The 23,801-nt window shown below is 37.9% G+C and overlaps 1 protein-coding gene across 4 annotated transcripts in view; it reads left to right on the top strand.

Annotated features, from left to right (window-relative positions):
• Positions 1–23,801, top strand: part of RORA (RAR related orphan receptor A) — a 106,254-nt gene that overhangs the window by 68,478 nt on the left and 13,975 nt on the right. For all 4 annotated transcript variants that reach the window (XM_027851740.1, XM_027851741.1, XM_027851739.1 and 1 more), the window contains exons 2-3: positions 5,283–5,368; positions 23,217–23,358. In XM_027851740.1, coding sequence (XP_027707541.1) covers positions 5,283–5,368; positions 23,217–23,358 — 228 coding nt within the window. The remainder of the gene's footprint in view (positions 1–5,282; positions 5,369–23,216; positions 23,359–23,801) is intronic.

Genomic DNA, 23,801 nt, shown 5'->3' with positions numbered 1-23,801 from the left:
ACATTATAGTAAATGACCATGGTAATCTAGTATATGATAAACCCAAAGGTCCAAGCTTTTGGAACAAAAACTCGTTATTTGACAAAAATTGCTCGGAAAACTGGGGAAAAGCATGGCAGAAACTAGGTATAGACCGACATCTCACACTGTATACGAAGATAAGGTTAAAATGAGTACATGATTTACACATAAAGGGTGATACCATAAGCTAATTAAGAGAGCATGAAATAGTTTATCTGTCAGATTGATGGATAAGGGAAGAACTTATGACCAAAGAAGAGATAGAGATCATTATAAAATGTAAAATAGATAGTTTTGATTATATAAAATGTAAAAGTGTTTGCACAAACAAAACCAATGCAACCAAATTTATAAGGAAAGCTTAAAACTGGGAGGGGGGGATTTGCAACAGGTATCTCTGATAAATAACTCATTTCTCAAATATATAGAGAACTGAGTCAAATTTATAAAAATACAAACCATTCCCCAATCGATAAATGGTCAAAGGTTATGAACAGGCAGTTTTCAGATAAAGAAATCAAAGCTATCTATAGTCATATGAAAAAAAATGCTTTAAATAACTATTGATCAGAAAAATGCAAATTAAAAGAACTCTGAGGTATCACCTTACACCTGTCAGATTGGCTAATATGACAAAAAAGGAAAATGATAAGTGTTGGAAGGCATGTGGGTAAACTGGGACACTAATGCATTGTCAGTAGAGTTGTAAACTGATCCAACCATTGTGGAGAGCAATTTGGAACTATGGCCATCCTGCAATACCACTACTAGATCTATATCCCAAAGACATCCAAAAAAGGGGAATAAGACCTATAGCAGCTCTTTTTGTGGTAGCTAAGAATTGGAAATCAAAGGGATGCCCATCAATTGGGGAATGGCTAAACAAGCTGTGGTACATGATTGTGTTGGAATATTATTGTGCTATAAGAGATGACAAGCAGGATGATTTCAGAAAAACCTGGAAAGACTTACATGAACTGATAGTAGTGAGGTGAAAAGAACCAGGAGAATATTGTACACCATAACAGCAATATTGTTCAATGAAGAACTGCGAAACAATGATCCAAGACAATCCCAATGGGCTAATGATGAAGCATACTATCCATCTCCGGAGAAGAACTAATATTGACTGAATATAGACTGAAGTATATTATTTTTCACTTTTTTTCTTTCATCTTTTTTTCTTTTATTTGAGTCTTCTTGTACAAAATGACTAATAGGGAAATGTTTTACCTAATTGCACATGTGTAACCTAGATCTGATTGCTTACCATCTCAGAGAGGGGAGAGGTGAGGGAGGGAAGGATAGAATTTGGAACTCAAAACTTTAAATAAAAATGTTAAAACATTTAAAAATTTTAAAAAATTAATTAAAAAATGAGTGGTAAAAATAACTAGATACATAGATACTTATCAGATTATTTTCCTTTTTATTTAAGTGTTTTGGCCCCAAAACCCTGCCCACTTCAGTTCATTTCTCATAATCAGTCAACTTATGAACCAAATTGGATTTTTCTAAAATAACTTGTTTTAGATCTAATAAAGATACTTCTAAACTCTTTTAGATATTTTACACATCTTCCTGACATGACCTGCTCAGTTCCCTTCATTTTCATACATGTGACTTAAATGGTCTGTAATCAGTTTCTATATGTCAGGGAGAATGGAGTTGACTACCAGCATACTTTGCTATGGCTTCAGGCAGCCCTTCCAGAGGTGTGAACTAGATGACCTAATAAAATTTTTCCATTTTCTGATTATCATTAGATGTTAGACATCAGTAGAATCCTGGAAACTGGGGAATAAAGACTTGATTCTTTCCTTTTAATCATTAAGAGAAAAAATTAGAAGTAACTGTTGGCAGATGTTGCCCCTCAAAGCTGTCACCAGTTTCTTGTGTGCAATAATTTGCCTCTTCTGCTATTTATGACGTTATTCAAGAGTTTGATTTCATGATACTGAAAATAGCAAGTAGCACAGGTTACTTAAGTGGTCAGTTGCAGATATCAAAAAGACTAATGATTTTGGAGCACTCAAAGTCAATGCTGGCACAGAAAAGACTGCAAATTTTAAGTTTTCCTAATTGCATAATCCAGTATATGGAATTTACATCGTGAACAAACAAAAGACACCACTATGAATGCATGTTACTTTTCCAGTCACAAATATTTTGGATGATATTATTAATGTCACTTCTTGCATGTAATTTTCAGTGGCAATATGCCATAGCCTATACTTGCCTGCTGTCTGTTTCTTCATTGTGCTTTGAGTCACCTGCAGTTTTTATTGTTGACAGATTGTGATATTTTGTGACTTTCAGCCATGTAGCATTGCTGCATGAGCATTACTATTTAAAGGTGGGGATTTTTTTGGCTCGGGGAGAAGCTTGAGATTTTTTAACCCATTGTACGATTTCCCAAATGCAACCCAGTCCTTTCTTATTCCTATCCAGTAATATACCCCACTCAGGATCATGGAATTTCAGATTTGGAAGGGATCTCAGTGACCATCTAGGCCAACTCATGACCAAAACAAACAAAAAAATTTCTCCCTGTAACATATCCAATCATTGGCTGTCCAATCTCTGCTTGAAGACCTTCCATAAGGGGGAACTTGATTCTTCTCTAAGCAGTACATTCATTTTGAATAGCTTTCTCATTGTTAGAAAGTTTTTTCCTATCACCAAGTTTAATTTTGTTTGCATCTTCCATCCAGTGTGGGTCAGTGGGAAGAATGTGGAGTCAGAGGTGCTTCTACCTCTATCATTTAATGCCTGTGTGACCTTCAGTAATATGGAATATAACAATTCAGTAGGCTATTTAACATCTCTGGGCCTCAGTGTCCTTATCTGTAAAAAGAGAAAATTAGACTAGATTTCCTTTAAGTTCCCTTCTAGCTTTTAATCTGTGATCCTAATTTTGCCTTCTAGGAGCCAAACAGAACACATCTAATTCTTACTTTTCCATATGACATCAAACCATTAATAACTCAAAGTCCATCCCTCCAAACAGTTCCAAATCCATCTAGTTTTACCATTATCTCACATATATCTTTGCATCTTTTCCATAAAAATAACATGAGATGCTCTGCCACTCTTTAATAATCAACAAGTATTTTTAAAAATAATAATAATCAACAAGTATTTATAAAATACCTACTGTGTGCCAGAGTCTGAGGATACAAGTAGAGAGAATGAAACAATCTCTCCTCACATTCTAATGGGAGATAAGATACATGTATAAAAATATAGGTAGCTTAAATATAAAGTGAATAAATGCAAATATCTACAAAGTAACTCAATGGAAAGTACTATGGGAAGAAAGGCACTAATAGTTAGGGGAGAGGGTGCAATCAGGAAAGGCTTCATGCAGAAGAGAATGTCCAAGCTGCATCTTAAAAGAAGAGATTTTATGAGGTAGGGATAAGAAGAAAATATGCTTTGTCCATCTGCAGGGATTGTCAGGGGCATACAGACTAAAGACATACAGACAGCCCAACTCCATAAATAGTGCAAATGATGGTCATTCTTCATCTTCTTGGTTTTTTCTGTGTTGCTTGTTCAACTCTTGGGTGGTTGTGGACCTGATTTAAGAAGCTTTGCAATGTGCCAGTGCTAGGTGGCATCAGCACAAAATCATATGCAGGCGGTTTTAGTTCTTTCACATGAATAGGTCACAGTGAAGAGCAGCATAGGTACCTTGGTTCAAGTAGCCTCATATGACCTGGAGAGAAAGTCTTACAATAGCACTTAGTTTCTATTTTATTCTTGAGGCATCTAAGTGGTGCAGTAGATAAGAGTGCTGGCCCTGATGTCAGGAAGACCTCAGTTCAAATCCAGCCTCAGACCCTCATTAACTGTGTGACCCTGGACAAATCACATAAACTCTGTTTGCCTCCCATTTCCTCAACTATAAAATGGGAGTAATGATAGCATCTGTCTCCCAGGGTTGTTGTGAGGGATCAAATGTGATATTCTTAAAGTGCTTAGCACTTGGCAAATAGTAGATGCTATATAAATAGTTCTTTCCTTCCCTCCCATTCCCTTATAAAATGAAGATGATGTTTGTACCATCTACCTCACAGGGTTATTGTGAGAATCAAATAAGACAACAAAAATATGCAAAAGACTATGTAAATGTACACTATTATATACTAACTGGCTGTGAAAAGACATTGTTGATGGTATGTGTTTATGTGTGCGTGGAGGGAAATGTGAGGTGTATGTAAATATGCTGTCATTGTAGATACAGCATTTGATAGTTAAAATCATGGATTAAGTTTAGTGCAGGTAGTTATCATGTCTATATGGCTCAGTAATGTTTTATGCATTATTTTATATAACATTTCCATTTTGTATGTGATCTAAGAAATTCTTTGGAGCTAATGACATATCTTGGATTATTTCTTTGTCATTAGTTATGTACTTTTTTTAAAGGCACATTTTATGTCCTGTTGTGCTTAAGAAAAATACTTTACCTTGTTCTAAATACTTTGGTACAAAATTTATTAATTACTTGATTAATCTTCAAGTGAGGGACATCTTTAATCACTTGGCAAGAATCTATGAACACTGAGCTAGAGAATCGGTTACTCATTTAAATAACCTACTAGCTAAACATTCTACTTGTCAGGGTTCATCATTAAAAACATACGGAAAACTAACTGTCTGGCTGAAATAGAGCGGTTGATCATCCACATAAATGGATTAACATTTAACACAGCAACTTTTTTTTTTAAATCAGAAGAAAAAATGAATTGGGGGATTCTTAACTCAGTCATATGTATCTTATTAATCATCTGAATTGGTTTATAACATTTCCTAAGTCGACATGACTTTTGTGAAATGCATTTTCCTCTAGCTACATAAATGCGACTCTCAGCCAAGACAGAATTATGACCTTTTAAAAATAATGGTGGGAGAATGAGATGGGAGGAAACATTTTAGTATCTGTTTAGCCCTGAGGCCTAAAATGCGAACTCTCCAGTTCTTTAAGGCTTTGAAATGCTGATTCTAGCCTTCTTGTGGGTTCTTAAACACCTTCTCAAATGACCCATTTTAATAACCCAAAAGCTATTATATAACAAGCAGCCATAATTCAGTCCAAGGCTCTAGGGGGACCCTCACAGTTCAGCAATGAATAGTTAATGCAGTATAATGTTTAGCAGGTTATTAGTTTTCACTATACAAATGCTGATCAGGGAACGCTTTTATAAGGTGTTTAAAAGAAAATGTAATTAACTGGTTGCGTGCTTCTGTTGCAGCTCAAATTGAAATTATTCCATGCAAGATCTGTGGAGACAAATCATCAGGAATCCATTATGGTGTCATTACATGTGAAGGCTGCAAGGTAAGCCCCCCGCCCTTTTTTGTTTCTGCCTTATTTTAAAAAAAAATGTATTATTTACTCTCACAATTTCTGTAAATTCAGCTTCCTGGAATGTTGAAGGATCAGATTTGACACTACACAGCAAAAAGATATTTAGATTTGGTGTTAAATTACAACCATGGTACATATATGTTTTTAACTTCTATAAAAGATAGCTAGAGGAAGCTATTTATTTGTTTGTTTATACCACTTAATTGGGAAGAGGGGGCAACCCCAGGATGGATTAGAATGATTCAGTCTCATTGTTTATACCTTTCAATAACGAAGTCACCAGAATTAACTTTGATCTGTTCTTTGATTCTCATTTTATGGGGAAATTCTAATCAGATTTGGGTTTGTTATATAATTGCCTGCAGGCTGTCCTGCAGGCTGAACTGGCCAAGCTAATACCTGACATTTACACAGAACTTTACTTAAGGGATAAGTTCTCACTATGACTCCAAGAATGTAGTATAGGTACACTATTTCCCTAAGTGGGAAATCCAGATTGGAGAATCCAGAAGAGTCAAGCCCCAAACTTTGTCATTTCTCAGTTTTTTTTAGAATTATTTCATAATTATTAAAACACTATTTCATGCTATCTGTCCTGGTAATTTATTTATTCAAGAGAAATAGTATTGCACAGTGGGAAAAGTTCTTAGATTTAAACTCTGAGGACATGTGTTTAGATCCTGTCTCTTCAGCTTTTCTACTTATGTAGTGGCTTAACCTCTCTGGGCCTTCCTTTTTTTTCATCTGTATAATGGCCAGATTGAATTAGATGTGCTCTAAGATCTTGTTCTAAATCCGTGGTCCTGTGATAAGAGTATAAATCAGTCTACTTCTGAGGAGATCCGAGATGGCTTTCCATTTAAAACTGCAAAATAAGACCCTGAGAATTCAGATAAAACAGAGGTTTAGTGAAACAGAAAAACATATTGGATTTTCTCTCGCCCTGTCCTCTGTGCTGTCAAATTTGAATGCTGGCTCTGTGAGTGTGGACAAGTCACTTCAACTCTTTGAGGTTCAGTTTCCTTATCTGTAGAATGGAAATAATATTACCCCCACTACTTCCTTCACAGACGGTCATGAGGAAAGCACTATGTAAACTGACTATATAGATGCATATTTTTGTCATGAGAAAGTGTACAGATTCGTCTGCCAAGACAAATAAAATTAAAATTACTTAGGTGAAAGTGTCCCTTTGAACTGAATTATCCAGAAGGTCCTCCCAGTATTCTACCTCAGTCTGTAATCATAGTTTTTACCTTTTTATATTTCTGCTTTATAATGGTGAATGAACTGCAGAAAATGGAGACAAGTATTCTGTTCTTTAGTGAAATTCACCTGTTGAACTTTCTCTACAATACCTAGATAGCATTTCTAACAGAAATGGATTTTTTGACAAGTGTGTACTTTGGGATTCAAAAAGGGCTTTGAAATAACTGCATATGTAGTAGTAGGCTTTAGATCACTCAGTTGTTCTGGATTAGCTAAATTGAACACAGTTGTGTTTCTCTTTTCCTCACTCTGGGAAAGGATATCACCAGACTTCATATCATAAAAATGTTGTTTGGGGTCTACAAGACATCAATATTGGTTCTTCCTGTACATTTTTGCCTTTCTCCAAAAACCCAACAATGACAGAAAGTGAGGCATACTTGTGGAAGGTGTTGGACATGTAGACCCAGGAGACCCCCTTCACCAAAAGTCACATAACTTTTTTGAGCCTCAATTCCTTCACCCAAAAATATAGGATCATCATGCTAACATGCCCCCTACCTCACGGGGCTCTGTAGAAAGTACTTAGTAAATCTTAAAGTCCTATGTAAATATAAAGATTTTTTGAGTTGTTGTAATTCTTAATAGATACACAAATTAAAATAGAAAATTAAAACACTTATCAAAGAAAAGCCAGAAAAACCCACTTTTATGTAAGGTATCCAGACAGTTCTAATGGTTAGCTGTCAGATAATGAAGGCAAAACTTGTTTTGTTAATCATTCCCACTCTCCCTCTCCATCAGTTTCTCTTCTACTTACTCCTTTTCTACCACCAATAGACTTGTTCTTCTTTCCTTTATACTTGGGGAGGAAAAAAAACACTTTTCTGTGATCCTATTATAATAAAACTATCATCTACCATCCATTTATCCTTCATCCATTTATCCTTCATCCATTTATGACTGGCACAGAGAGGCATCTCTAGTTAAAATAGTGGATAGAGTGCTGAACTTGGAAAAAAGAAAACCTAAAATTCACTTCCTAATTATATGACCCCTGGGCAAGTCACTCTTGTGCCTCAGTTTCCTCATCTGTAAAATGAGAAGATTGGACTTGCTGATTTCTAAGGTCCCTTCCAGCTCTAATTCTGTGATCTCTGAAACCATATAATAATGGTTTTTGACTCTTGTCACTGCATATAAATGATTTTCTCAATGACCTTTTCTCAGACCTCATCCACCAACTTTTTGCTACATTTAACACTGTTGGCTACCCCCATACTCCTGAGAATTCTTCCTTTGGCTTCTAAGACAATAGTATTGGGGGGGGGGGGTTTCCCTCTTGTTCTGGCCAGGCGTCATTCTCTTTCACTGGTTTTTCTCATCCCTTTCTAAAATATATATGTCCTCCTAAATCTCTGTCCATTGCCCTCTTCTCTGTCAATCATCTCTTCTTTCATGATCTTCCTTTCTCCCATTGTTTCAGTTACCACCTCTGTCTAGATGTCTCTCCTACCCTGAGCACTGGTCCCCCATTTCCAGTTACCTTCTAACTTTCCCTATCTGAATGTTCTGCCAAAGTGTCAAACTAAAAAATAAATAAATAAATAACTACCCCTTCTACAATTCACCTATTTCTGTTAGTGATGGCCACCATCTTCCCAGCCCTCCAGATTCAAACTTTCAAGCCATCTCTGACCCTTCCTTCTTCCTCTGGCCCTATCTGTCTACACAATATCCCTCTCCACTCTCATTTACCATCACCTTGGTTCATTGCTTTATTACCTTTTTAGTTAGTGCCACCGTACTTGGTCTCCCTGCCTCTAGTATCTCCTTTCTCTAATATATCCTTCTTCACAAACATTTGAGAATACACAAATCTATGTCATTCCCACTCAAGTCACTCCCTGTTTTTAGGAAGGTAATTTACAATTTCCTTTGCCCAGCATTTAGGTCCTCCACAAACACAGTAGACAGAGCAAGGGATCTACAGTCAGAAAGACCTGAGTTCAAATGTGCCCTCAGATACTTACTAGCTGTGTGACCCTGGGCAAGTCCCTTAACTTCTGTTTGTCTCAGTTTCTTCAACTATAAAATGGAGATAATAGCACCTACCTTGCACAGTTGTTGTGAGGATCATGAGACAGTATTTGTAAAGTGTTTAACACAGTGCGTGACATGTAGTAATAATAAAATAATAAATAATTAAGCCCCTTTCTTTTCATTCTATCTAAATCTATAGAGTAGATTTAGAAGTAAATAACTATTCCATGTAATAAAATAAAATATTTTTTAAACTTTCTAAGTATGTATCTAATGAGGGAAAAAGTGTATAAAAGTCTAATTTGTATGAGCTAGCTTTTTTTGTTTTTAAGTTTTCCTGCTTTAAATACTGCGTTAAGAAGCTATGGGAATTAGAGAACCTATTCATTGTTTGGGTTTGTTTCTTGAGAAGCAAAGAAATCATTATACGTTTTATCATAGTTTTATTTGCATAGGAATTACATGCAAACACTAAGTGTGGCAATACTTTGGGCATGTATTCTACTCCATTGTTCAAATGTAACCCTTGCTTCACTTCTTGCTGCTATTCTTTCCTTGGTATCTTAGCTACAGATGACCATTCTATTTGAAAAATGCCCTGAATTCCATGTTTAAGTGAAATTTGATGATTTAAAATATTGCTGTATGAAATCAATCAAACCATTGAACCTTCATTGTGTGCAAAGTCCTGTGAGAAATGAAAAGACATATATGATGCAGTCATTGTCCTATGAAAGCTTATGTTCTTTAAAAGCATATTAATAATAAAGATGGCCATAATGTAAGTTTTAAAAATATAATAATAAAAGGCAGCATGGCCTACTGATTTTTTTGTGAAAGGTAATCAGGGTTAAGTGACTTGCCCAAGGTCACACATCTAATATGTTTCTGAGACTGGATTTGTACTCAGGTCCTCTTGACTCTGGAGCCAGTGCTCTATCCACTGTACCACCTAGCTTCCGCATAGTGAGTAAAGAGCCTTCCGTGGTCTCAGGAAGATCTAGGTTGAAGTCTTACCTTTGACACATACTGGCTGTGTGACTCTGGGCAAGTCACTTAATCTTTCATTTCCAGGCAGCTAAGATTGTATGTTTTAGATCAGTTGCTGTTCTACATGCTAAGAGGGCATTTCTTCACTGGGAGTTCCTTGCAGCAATAACAGGTCCAGAAATACATATAGATATGAACATAGAAATTTCAAGAAAGATGTGAAAATATAGATAGAGTCATCCCCATTACTTACAGAAACTTACAGAAACACCAGTTAATCCCCACTCATTCTTTCTGTATCATCCTCTTATGATCTAACATCTATCCCTACAACTCCCCTGAAGCTGCTTTCTTCAAGGTTACTAATGAACTTCCTATCCCCAAATCTAGTGGATTTGTTTTCAGCCCTCTTTGACTTCTCTACAGTATTTTTTCCTGATAACCAACCTCTCTTAGATATTTTTTCTTCCTTTGGCTTCTGTGATAGCATTCTAACTGTTCTTTGTACTCTCTCTTACTCTTCCTTCCATCTCCCTTCTCTTAAATGTGATGTTCCCCAAAACTCTATCCTATCTTCTCCTTTCTTCCTTGGTAATCTCTCCTGTTTTTGTAATGCTCTTTATTGCTTTTGCACATAATCTTCAAACCTAGAATTTTAACCCTAATGTTAGTAGAATTTTTAATTCTGGCCCAGCGGAAGTCCAATAGTCCAACCTAGCCAAAATCAGAGAGGCTCATCAAGAAACTGGCTACAAGATAATGAAGTTTTCGCTATAGAAGTTCTATCACTTGACAGTCAATGGAAAAACACACTGTGAGTGTGAGTAAGCTGCAATATATAGCCACCGAAGAACTCTGAAGAAGAATAGGAATCAAAGGCATCATCAGAGAAATGCATGATAGAAAAAGAAAATAGGCTAGTCACATGATCAGAACAAGGGATAACAGGTAGGTAGCCAGAATCCTCCCTTAGTACCCTTGCAAGTATCAGGAGAAAGAGCCCTATTTATAGGTTAAACATCCCAGGGGCAAATATGGACAAGAGTCAAATGATATGAGCAAGCACAGATGAGTTGAGATCTGCATTGTGGGAGGGAATTCCTGAACCGTTGAAATAACAGATCCATTTGAGAGAGCAATTCTCAAGCATCAAGTCCTGAGTTGTAGAACTCTTTTGATTCACATTAATGTAGGGAGTAACCATATCAAGGAAATGATGCTTGATCCTTGAAGTATTAAAATATTAGTCACACAGGATAATTATAGCAATAGAGAGAAGGTCGTCCTTTGCTGAGAGTTTCTAGAGAAGCATTGATGGAAACCAGGCTGATGAGATGTGTTATACAAGAAAGGGGTAGAACACAACCAGACTCCTGGTATAAGTGAGCAGAGGTAAGCTAAAGGAAAGAGGCTAAGCTAGGAGTCTTTTCATCTCGCCTCCAAATCAGAAATAAAATTAGTGGGTTGTGAATGCATTTAATATTAAGAAAATAGGTCTTTAGATCCAAGAGGATTACTTTTTTTTTGCATTGATTGAAAATCTTTTCAAGAACAATTTTAGTGTTACTGTATTTCTTTTGAAAATATGGTGACTGAGAAATACTAGGGGTGCTCCTCAATTGAAAGTGAGAAATTTATCTGGGAAAAGAAAAGAACAATTAGATTTTCCTTTAGTTTATTTAGTGTTACATTTTTTTTAGTTCTGCAGGGCCCCATTGATCAGAACATTAGGGTTTTACAATCAGGTCATTGGTCTTACTTTCCTCCTAAAGGCTTAGGAATAGATTCTTCTTTTACTCAACAAATATCTGTTGCATATCTACTTTAAGCAAAACTGTGTATTAGTCTAGGACACTCTTTTTACCTTAGAAGCAAGAGTTGGTACTTTTCTTAATTTTAAGTTAAAATAACTTTGTAATGAAAGAATATAATCCTTTTCAGAAAGAGAGAATGTATAAATTAGCTGGTGTCATTTACCTAGAAGAAAATAATTCCCAAGCAATGTAATAGTTATGAGGAGGAGGAAGATAGATAGATAAATAGCATTTATATATCACTTTAAGGTTTACAAAGTATTTTTAATGTTATCTCATTGGACCCTCACAACACCCCTATGAGGTAGATACTACTATTATCCCCATATTACAAATGAGGAAACTGAGGTTGAGAGAGGTAAAGCGATAAGTATCTGAGGCAAGGTTTGACCTAAGGTCTTTATCAACATATTGCTTAGAAATATCAGCATAGTGCATAGAAACCCTAGAAACCCAGTCTAATTCCACTGTGTACCAGCTCTGTGGTCCTGGGCAAATCACTTAACCTCTCATTGACTCAGAAAACTCTCTAAGACCATAAATTCCTGAGGGGGAGACCTTGAGATGCCTTGGTAAGAGGAAGTGCCTCACTGGGAGCTCCGTCACTGATGAAATAGAAGTAGATTAAATATTGTTATTGTGAAATAAATGCGAGGCTGAACTGCTTCCTTGAAATGCTACATAAATGTTAGCTTTTACTATTATTAGTATTATTAATCATGCCTCCACTAAAGCCTTCTTCCCAGGCCTTCTCATAATGTCTCCATAAGTCCATGGAGTGGAGCACGAGCCCTGGAAAGAATATTGACTGTGATGGTGCCAGAATCTGAATTCAAATCCCAACCCTGATGCTCATTACCTGCATGAACTTGGATACTTTGGCCTTTGTTCCTTGGCCTTTGTTTCCTCATCTATAAAATAAGGAGTTTTAACTAAAGGCCTCTAAGGTGTCCTTTGGCTCTGGACCTTTGACTAGAGGGCCAATCAGAGGGCAGAGACTTTGAAGTACAGATGCCAGGATAGGGTGACATAGTAGACAGGTTGCTAACTGTGGAATTTAGGAAGACCTCAGTTCATGGTCTCACGCAGTACTGGCTTTGTGACCATGGGCAAGTTATTTAATTTCTTAGCTTCTCTTGAAGACTATTAGAGACATCATCACACATCTTAGGGACAGGAACTTTTCACCTCCTACAACTCCCTAGTACCTATGAAACTGCTGGTACAGAGAGGGGAAAATTGTTTAGCAGTGAAGACCCTCTCAATGAAAGTCCTTCTTGATACATGCTTATTAGTGGATGCTAATTTTTCTTTTTGACTGAAGATTGTGAAATTTCACTAGTATTCTGAGACCCATTTCAGATTTTCCCTCCAGTTTTGCTATAATTCACGTACAACATCTAGTTCTTATTTTTATCTTAAAGTTCAATTTCATAAAGAACATTAGGTCAGACATCTTAAATATTATATTTTGCAGAAAGGGAGGCAGGGATGTTATTATGTCCTTTTGACTTCAAAAGTATCAATTCCATTTTTAAAAAAATAAGTGCATTAAAGAATAATGAGAAGAAATTTGTGTTTGTTCAGCTAAAGCTTTCAGTTTCACCATGATTCACACTCGAGAGGAATGCTTTCACCCCCTAATTTGTCTCAAATTGGTTCATTTTTCAGTGAACCTCACAGTCATTGCTTCTTTTTCAATTTGCAGAAAGTTCTAGGCCCACAATTGGGTATTCATTTGGTTTACACTTTTATGTAGCTCTCCACAGTCAAAAACGACCATCACACTTGCTGATTGGGACAAAATATGTCAGTTATAATTGCATATCAGAATGTACACAGTACTCTACTGGGAGGGGCAGCTTCTTAGAACTGGAAAATATTCCAAGGATGCCACATTTTTATTACTGCTGTCATGTACAGTTAGTGGGACTGCTCTAGCAAATTTTTGCAAACAAGGGTGATTGATAGTGTCCAAAGCCAGTAAAGAGAGTGCCAGAAATGTCTGCCTCTTTTCTTTGAATTCAGCTGGTCCGGTCAAGAATGCTTGCCCCATTATAATTCTCCAGAGCTTACTATTCCCTCCCAATTTTTGGTGTTTCTCCTGACATTTCTTTTCTCTACTTAGCTTTCTCTATTTTCTCTCTTTTTTCATATTTCATCACTTTCTCTAAAACCAGACTAGTGTTTTTATTTTCTTTTACCAGGTAATTATCTATTAGCTAAAAGAATTTCTGCCATTATTTATGTCAAAATGTTTTGCCAAAAATATTTTGTTCTTCCTCAGTCATATTCTTGAAAGAAAGGTCCCAAATGAATGATTGCAAAATGTCATCTTTTTAGATATTATTTACCTTTTTTGAAAGTAATAGAGTAGGCAAATCTATATTTTTTGGCAGGGAGGGAAGTAAAATGCCCCCATTCCCAAATTCCTAATTGTCAGTTGCCAGTAATACTGTAAAATTTAATGATTCATGTAAGCATGTGAGTATTCACAATAAATCATGGAGTTATGAATAAGTCATGGTTGTCAAAAGGAAATGTGTAGCCATTCCAAGCAGTCTGCCATTAGAATGTATCGAGGCAGCTGTCAGCTGTTTTCTTGTAATTAAACAGCCAATGAGCAGCTAATTAAGACATATGTGTATACAGAAGTGGAAGTGGGTATGTTAATGAACTGTAGGAATCAATTCATTAACTGAAAATTGTCAAAAGACCCAACATCAGCTCAGCATTTCAGCCTCTGCTGATCTGACTAGGAAGCATACAAAGGATGTGCCAGTGACACCAGCCAAGCCCACTCACTTGCATGCCCTAGGCCTCCCTGGCAGTACCAATCAGCTTGATATCGCAGGATGCAAAGCTAGGTGTCTTACAGGGACAAATGGTTGAAATGATCAATGCTGCTGATAAGTAAAACTGTATTGATATTTCAAAGGTTTTATTCAAGCTGGCACATAAGTTGAAGAATCTTTCTGCCCATTTCAGAAAACTGATATTCCATACAGTACAAAATAGGTAATTCTCCATGTCAGAAGCAGTCCACAGGACTTGAACAACTGACACACCTGAATGTTTGCTTTAAAAAAAAATGCCCATTGATAATGCTTTTTTTTTTAATCAATATGCCAAACATATTATTTAACTATCCTCACTTTTCCTTGGTTCTAGAATGGAGAGGGGGGAGGAGGGTGGGGCCATGGGCAGGGAATTAGAAATATAGTAAACTACAACATATTTAGCAAGTACTTGGGATAACGTTGGACAGACCCACCAATGAATCAACAAGTATTTTTTAAGTAATCTAACAGAATTGAAGATACTAGAAGAAGAACTTAATGAAAAGAAGAAAATGAATGGAAGACATTTTGACATGCTGGAGGTGGGAAGCAAATGTAATTTAAACTGTTAGTGTAGATGGGGTGGTGCAGTGGATAGAGTGCTGGGCCTGGAGTCAGAAAAATTCATCTTTCTGAGTTCAAATCTGGCCTCAGACACTTACTAGCTGTGTGACCCTGGGCAAGTCAGTTAACCCTAAGCCTCGGTTTCTTCATCTGTAAAATGAGCTGGAGAAGGAAATAGCAAACAGTCTTTGGCAAGAAAATCCCAAATGGGGTCTCAAAGAGTCAGGCATGACTGAAAAATGACCGAACAACAACAATAAAGTGTACTGATAATGAAAAGAATTCTAGACTGGAAATTTGGGTACCATGATTCCAGTCTTGTGTTATATAATTAAGTAGTAACAAGTCCTTCTCACTTATCTGAGCCTCAGTTAGCTAACTCATTTATAGAGTGAGGAGATTAGACTAGACACTTTAGATTAGACTAGATCCCACTAGGTCTTAGGGTCTGTGATCCTATAAAATAAATGTTAGAAAATGTCAGAAAGCAAATCTCTTTTAAAAAGCAGGCAGGAGACTCTTAAGAGGATGGAAGCTCTTTAAGAAAAAGTGTCACCGAGTTCTTACCAGCAAATTGTTTTGTAATTCCCAAACCGTTCCTTTGTTATAGAGAGTCAGTGGAAGGCACAGGTAGGCTATCGTCCTCGTCTGTAGTTTTTATTAATCTTCGGTGCGGCCCTGAGGTACTGTGAGGTCACCACAATCAACAGTCCTGAGCCACGAGAGTTATTGGGCCATTGGTCAAGCCTGACCAGATTTACACCCACAAATTCCCATATCTTTTAAATATTAGAAATGTACTGCTTTATTAAAATAGCCCAACTCAAGCAAAATGTAATCAAGCTCCAAAGTTAATCTTTTACAATAAATAAAAGTCTAAAGATGCACATTCCTGTTTTTCTTAGCACATTTTTGGCCATCACCCATAGGAAAACTCAGGGGGTCTTTAGCATCCAATGCCACATCCTCATTTTATAGATGAGGAAATTGAAGCACAAGAAGATTGTGACTTGCCTTAGATGGTCTATTTTTCACTGCTTGACCTTTCCCCTTAATTGGGTCATGAATGCCTTCCCACCGTCTTTTATCCTGCCCTTCAGCTTGCATGTTCGGGGTTTGGGGCTTTTGGCTTGAGAGGTCCTAGAATTTTCTCTCAGCTGCCACCTTGCTTCCCTGAGGGAATTTTCTCCCTCCCTGCTCCCTGAGTCTGTCAAGATCCTGTCATCCTCTTTTCTCTTACCTGTTTTCTTTAGTGCTTGAACAGCAATCTTTCTAAATCTTTGTCCTCTAAGACATTGTAAGGAAGGCCCAGCATAAGATCATTTCTTACTATCCCAAGGAAACTTTTTTTCTTTGTCTTTTGAGAAGTCATTGGTAAAAAGCTTTGGGCATACTACTGTTAATGTAAAAATATGACTTCAGTTTCTAGGTTTTTGTGTTTGCCAGAAATTTCTGACAGTTAAATGTTGTTAACAAATGAAGTACTTTATGACCCCTTGGGGAGTGGGGGAGGGGGGTGTGAAAGGGAGATACTACAGTGTGATAGGCCTAGTTTTTATCTTTATTTATATACCAGAACTTAGAGGACTGCAGACTTAGAGACAGAAGGAACCTCAGAGGTCATCTGATCTGTCCCTTTATTTTAGAGATGAGGAAACTGAGGCCCAGAGGTGTGTGGGTTGGCCAAGGTCAGACATGTTGTGGATGTAGAATTACATCTTGTTCATTCCATAGAAGCAGGCAGCAAGTAGAAAGAACAAAGCCAGGGAACCTGAGTTCAAATCCCACCTCTACTTACTCCCTGCATAACTGTAGGAAAGGTCACTTAACCTCTCTGGGCCTCAGTTTCCTAATCTGTAAAATGTGAGGAGGTTGGGCTAGAGAGCCTCTGAGGTCCTTTCAGTTTTAGATCTGACATTCCTGTGATTTTATGCATCCAGATGTTTACTGTCTCTTTCAGAGCAGTGCCCTTGCAAGGCTGTACCTATGCTTTAAAAAATCATTGGAATTCTTCTTCCTGGAATTGCCTTCAGGGTGAATTTGACTTTTGGAAAAACAGCTAAAAAGTTTTAGGGGCCAAATCTGGTAAATAACTTGAATGACCAAGTAGGCTTTTAATATTCAGGATCTAAGCAGCAACTTATAATAGCTATAAAGTAAGGAGACCGATTTAGTCCTATAACTCATCAGCTGGCTGTGATAGCAGTTCCAAAAGAGTAGTTTTAAAAAAATGTTTGGACTGATGACAGCATCGTCGTAATACATGTTTGGACTTCTGGGATGGCTAAAAGACAACTCTCATTTATGGTAACAGCTTGCTACACTTTTACAAAGCACCTTCCTTATAATCCCATGAAATAGGCCAAGCAAGTGTTACAGCATGATACAAAAAGAGCAAGAATTCTAAGTCTGGAACCAGAGGACTTGGGTTCTAATCCTGCCTCAAATATTTAGTTCCTCTGTAACCTTGGACAAGGTTTCCTTCACTTCCCTGGGCCTCAGTTTCCTCATCTTTAAAATGAAGCGATTGGACTAGATGGTCTCTGGGGTCCTTTCTCTCTTTATGATCCCCCTTTTGACAGATGAAGGAACCAAGGCTTTGAGATGTTAAAAGAGTTATCCACCATCACCTAGGCAGTAAGAGTCAAAAGTGGAGCTAAAACCCAGATTTCTTGACTCTCAAGTCCTATGCTTATACTACTTCATTTATATCACTTTAATATGAGTATATGAGGCCTGGTGTTATTTAAATAATAAAAATGAATCTCATTACTTATAACCAGACAATTTTTTTTATTGGTTTCCCTGCTTCTGTAACTGTTAAAAAAAAAAAAGCCATTTAGTCATCTGTGGCTGTTCAGTCCCCTTAGAGGTTCAGCCTTGCAGGGTAGATTATCAACAAGCAGTGCTAACATAACAAGACTTTATTAGTACTGACTGTGTTGTCTTAGTTTAGTGTCTAGAAAACAGAAGATAATTTTTTTACAGTGTGTTTGTCATGGATCTAACTCCTACTTAAGAGAGCTGGCCTTCTAATCTAGCCTTCATATTTTGAAAGCTGTAGAGAAATTAGAGAGGGTCCTGAGACAATCTTTTAAGGGTGATCGCTAGCCCATGTGAGAAAAAAGCTATAGGAATTGCGACTCAGTCTCTAGAAGAGTCAAAGCACTGAGCTGGTGCAGTGGATAGAGTGCCAGGCCTGCAGTCAAGAAGATTCATCTTCATGAGTTCAAATCCAGCCTCAGACATTTACCAGCTGTGTGACCCTGGGCAAGTCACTTAACTCTGTTTGCCTCAGTTTCCCCATCTGTAAAACGAGCTGGAGGGGGAAATGGCAAACCACTCCAGCATCTTTGCCTAGAAAACCCCAAATGGAGTCATAAAGAGTCAGACACGGCTGAAAAATGACTGAACAACAACAACTCTGGAAGAGTGGAGGGTTATTACAAATCATAGGTTCATAAGATTCAGCCCTGCAAGGAGTAGTCTTGGACATCATCTAATCCAGACCCTTCGTTTTAAAGAATTAATGGTAACCCAAGGAGGTTAAGGATCTTGTGTTGGGTAACACCAGAGTGTGTGTACGTGTGTGTGTGTGTGTGTGTGTGTGTGTGTGTGTGTGCCTCTACTAAAGTCTTACTGAGATGCTTCATGATGAAGGTGGGGGGTTGGAGTAGGGAGTTCTTAAAAGCTATGCTAGGGAAACACAAATTCTGGTACAGTGTGTTGAGCCAGAGGGGCTTTGTATATGGGCCTAGTGATGGTCCTCCCACAATAGACCTACAGTGTAACTTAGCAAAGCTCAGTGAGGCTCATCATTAGGTTGGCCACAGGGTAATAATCCTGACCATAGCAACTCTTGAAGATCATCTGTTAAATTAAATTATAGAGCTGCATATGTGAATAGAGCGATGACAAAAATGATAGCTCTTTGATGCATTGACTATATGTATATATTGTTATCTAGGTAAACATATACCAAACTACCTCCAATGGTTGTGGTAAAGAAAGTGTTTTGTAAAGTATAGAATGCTAGAGACATGGAGGAGAAAGGAGCTGTGGTAGATAGCATGCCTCCCTCTGTGTCATTGGACTTCCAGAAATTTCCCATTATTTACTTCTGTTCTTTCTTCATGATAAACATAAAGTTAATCCACATAACATTTGATGAGCCACCTGCCAGATGCAAGGCACCATGCTCATTTCTGGGATTGACGTAAAGTATAAGACAAGGAACGTAGCCCTTGGTGTTGATAGCTTTCAGGAGTCACTGTGATTATAATTTTCACCCGCCTCTTGATGATTAAAAAGGTTCGAGAGACATAATTTCTGGGTACTTTAATAACTTTTAATAATGCTATCATTTAAATAAAAGAATGATCATTTGACCATCTCTCTCTTAGACCAAAGACAATCATGGTGGGCCATACTCATTGTTTAAATGCTCTTTTGGAAGAGAAGTGGCAACTCTGATTAGCTAACCGTTAATGAGATAATGAATACTGCAATGAGAGGTTGGATTTGAACTTTGATCATATCATCCATTTCTAAGTCCTCTCTCCCCAGCCTTGGGCAGTCTTTTCAAAGAATTTATACTCCACTTAAGCTGAACAAAACATAATGGCTACTCCACATGGATGAGGTCTGAACAAGAAAGTTATTAGTCCAGTCTCGTTATCAGCAATGTTCTTCAAGAGACTGAACTTTTTAAAATCAGGACTTTAGAAAAAGGGGGGAACTCTGGATCTCCCCAAATCGTTGATTATTAATAATCATTTCTCTCCATCTGTGATGAGCCTATACAAACTTAGTTAGGCTGGTCTCAGAAGACAGATGGAGAGAGTGTCTCCAAACCAAACTTACCTTCTACTTGGGGAAACTATACAAATAGGTATGAGGTGCCAGATTGAGTTTCATGACTCAAAAAGACATGGAAGTCTGTACTGTTTTATAGGCGATGTTCTATAATGATCCGGGTGGCTCGGCAGGGCAGGGGAGGGGTGATCTGGACAGGGAACACTCAGTGGAAGAGGTCAACTAGTTTTTGCTTTGAAAAAGCTTTCCCTAGGGTTTCCAGGGTATTGGCTGTAAGCTTTGGGCTTTCAGGAGCCCCATGTAGCTGTGGTGAGCAATGAGGAGCAGAAGGGAATTGAGGCTGAAAGCAAGTGGTTTTGTCAGCTTTTAAAGATAAAAACTGCAAATGCTTGTGATCCATAGGCATGCCATAGCCATGTAAATTCCCCAAATATTGCCAAGGCAAACTGAGGCACAGTAGTCCCTATCTCTTTTCAGTTATTCCTTTCAGTTTGCACATTGGCCTCATGGGACCTACGCTGCCTTTGACATTTCATGCCATAGAGGACATTTGATGTAATTTGCTTTGGCTCTTATATCCTCTCCTCTTCCCCATGGGATATCCAGTCCATGAGCTTAGAGCGAACAGCTACTCTGGTCATCTTCCCTCACTACACTAAGGTTTCACTAAAAGTCTACCTGCTCCTTTGCCTATTATTTTCCCACTTCTAACATTAATCCTTTGAGTGGGTGGCCTGTGTATCTTGCCAATATTAAAACCATCACCTCTGCCTCTTTGAGCATCAAGGAGTTTCCTCTGGGCACATTATAATTAAAAAATAAAAAGGACTGAGGAAGTTTACCAACCTCATTAGATAGGCTGTCAAGACATTGGTGCTAAGAGTTCAAGTACCATCTAGATACGCAGGGTAAAGGATGCTATTAAGTACAGACTTGGTTGTGGTACCTTGGGCAAGATATTTCTTCTCCCTGGACTTCAGTGTCCTAATCTGGGAAGTGAATGGGTTGGGCTAGATTGATTTTAGTTCAACATACATTTATTCAATGCATATGTTTTTTTCTAATTATAACATTCTTTGTATGTCTGTCATCTTCCCAGTCTGCCCAGGCTCAATACCTAGGAGTCCTTCTCAGCTGCTCACCATCTCTGTTGTGCCAAAGTCTTTCAATTTTACCTTTGTAACATCTCCCGTTCTTTCTTCTGATACTGCCAACACTCTGGTGTGGGCCCTCATGACCCCACTATAGTGACTATCACAATAGTCAAACATTTATTAAGCAATCAGTTAGTAAATATGTATTAAGCACTTACTGTGCCACATAGCTAAAATGAGCACTGTGCTAAGTGCTAGGGATACAAATACAAACAGAAAGACAGCCCCTGCTCTCAAGGAGCTTACAATCTAATGGGGAAAGACGGCACATAAAAGGAAGCTGAAAAGCAGTGGAGGGGAAAGGGGTTGGAGTACCTGATTCAAGAGTGTGGTAAAAAAAAGTTAGACATCCTACAGTAGTGTAGCCGGAAAAGAAATGAAGAGATATTCTGAGCGAGCTCCTTCAGCTCCAAAGCTTTGGGAGTTCATGGCTCCACCCTCCAATCAGAGGGGCAGAAGGTGGTAATAAGGTAGAGTGATAAGGCTGATGGGATCCTGCAGGATGAGGAGGTTTCCCAATATTGAGCTTCCTGGGGTATAATAGGAAAATCAGAGTTCTAGAGTAGTGCGTCCAGATGAGAAATGAAAAATCCTGTGTGCCAGAAACTTAGGTAAGCACAGAGTGTGCAAGTTTAGAAAAGAAAAAGAAAAAAAAGATAGTTCTTGGCCCTCAAAAAGCTTACAGTCTGATGGGGGAAGACAATGTCCAAAAGAAAACTGAAAGGTGGCAGAGGAGGGTAGAATAAGTGGGAAGAAAGGACGAAGGGAATAAACATTTATTAAAAGCCTACTTTGTGCCAGGCAGGGCAGCTAGATGGTACAGTGGATAGAGCACTGGGCTTGGAATCAGAAAGACTCCTCTTCATAAGTTCACATCCGGCCTCAGATACTAGCTGTGTGACCCTGTGCAAGTCACTTTACCCTGTTTGCCTCAGTTTCTTCATCTGTAAAATGAGCTGGAGAAGGAAATGGAAAACCACTCCAGTAGCTTTGCCAAGAAAATCCCACATGGGGACACCCAGTCAGACGCGACTGAAATAACACAACAAAATATGTGCCAGGCATTATGCTAATTGCTTTTACAGATATTATCTCATTTGATCAATAGCATGAAATAGCCTGCCACAAGGTGCTCCTCATTTCAGTCCATCCACTGTTCAGCCATCAGTGATCTTCCTAAAGTGCAGGTCTGATCATGTCATCCCCCTACTCAATTCCAGTGACATCCTCTTACCCTGATAACATTTACAAATCATAAAACCCTCTTTGGGGTTTCCATAACTCTTCAAAATACACACACCTTTTCAATCTCCTTACAATTTACCCCTCCCAGCCCCCACATAATATATAATCTAGTGACACTGGTTTCCTTGCTGTTCCTTGAACAAGATATTCCTTGTCCCATCTCCAAGAATTTTAACTGGCTGTCTTCCATGCCTAGCACATTCTTCTTCCTCATCTCTACCTCCTACCTTCTCTGGCTTCCTTCAAGAGCCAACTAAAATCCTACCTTCTACAGGAATCCTTTCCTGACCCCCGCCTTCATTTCCGTACCTTATCTGCATTGATAATATCCAGTTAATCCCACATGTAGTTTGTGCATCGTTGTGTTCATGTTGTCTCCTCCATTAGACTGGGAGCTGCCTAAGAGCAAAGACTGTTTTTTGCCTTTTGTTTTATCCCCAGGGCTTGACACAGTGTCTGGCACATAATAGGCACTTAATTAATGTTTATTGACTGACTAATTAAAAAAAGAAAAGAAAGAAAAATAAGTGAACCTCATTGAAAAGTCAGCAATCATCTAATTCGTTTCCTCATTGGATGGATGAGGAAACTGATACCCAAACAAGTGAAGTGACTTGACCTAAGCTGAACTAAGTAAATGAGCTAAAATGAGCAGGGGCATTCCCAGAGCTGTTTCTGGGACCCAACCCAACCAGGATTTCTGGTGTGGAGTTATCATTTAAACTTTGAAAAACATAGAAAAGTATATTCCTGTTTGGTGTGATTTTGTGCAATAAATATTTTAGAAATCTACAGAAAACACAGGTGAGTGATTAATTTCCTTCTATTTCTTTTCCAAAAGAATTTCTTTTAATCATCAATGGCCACAAAATGGGGAACAAGTCCAATACCCCTTAGGCAACCCTGCTGAAATTAAAGAGAGTTTTGCATGTGTAAGGACTGTAGGATTGGACTCAGGAGATTCATTTTACTCAGGAAAAAAAATAAACACTAGCTTTAATTTCATTAATGATTTCCTAGATGATTCCAATACAAGTTTAATTCTCCATTAAATATTAATGCCATTTAGTATACTGTCTTTAGCATTGGGTAGATAAAATTGATACTAACCTACTGTTTTTGCATTTTATGACTTAAATCACAGGGCTTTTTCAGGAGGAGTCAGCAAAGTAATGCCACATACTCCTGTCCTCGTCAGAAGAATTGTTTGATTGATCGAACTAGTAGAAACCGCTGCCAACACTGTCGATTACAGAAATGCCTTGCTGTAGGGATGTCTCGAGATGGTGAGCTCTCCCAATTTGCATTCTCTTCCTGGGGCAGAGTGACACTCTTTCTTAGGATGAGATTGTTAAAATACCTCTTAAAATGTGAACTAAGTGCTTCCATATATTCCCCTGCTTCATGTAGCTGTTTCAGCGTAGATGTTGATCCAATTTGCTGCATCTCCAGAGAGGTGGTTGGTTTAAGCTGATTCAGTGAGGGTGGCATGACAAGGAAAATGTGTCAGAACACTTCCAATGTATGACTTTAAGACACTATATGGAGATGCATTGATTAAACATAGGTGTAAATCTTATTGCCTTCATACTTTGAATTTTCATTACATTTTGCCAGATGGCAAAGCAACTCCCCCAAATGTATAGGTTTGTAGACAGATGCTGTATCCCAAAAGGATTACTGACATTCAGAGCAAATCAATTTTAACTTGCAGTGCATATTTTTAAAA

Source organism: Vombatus ursinus, unplaced genomic scaffold (assembly GCF_900497805.2).
Source record: "Vombatus ursinus unplaced genomic scaffold, bare-nosed wombat genome assembly UNPS02009205.1, whole genome shotgun sequence".
In the NCBI taxonomy this organism is placed as follows: Eukaryota; Metazoa; Chordata; class Mammalia; order Diprotodontia; family Vombatidae; genus Vombatus; species Vombatus ursinus.
The sequence above is the reverse complement of the archived record's forward strand: the minus strand, read 5'-3'. Positions and strand labels throughout refer to the sequence as shown.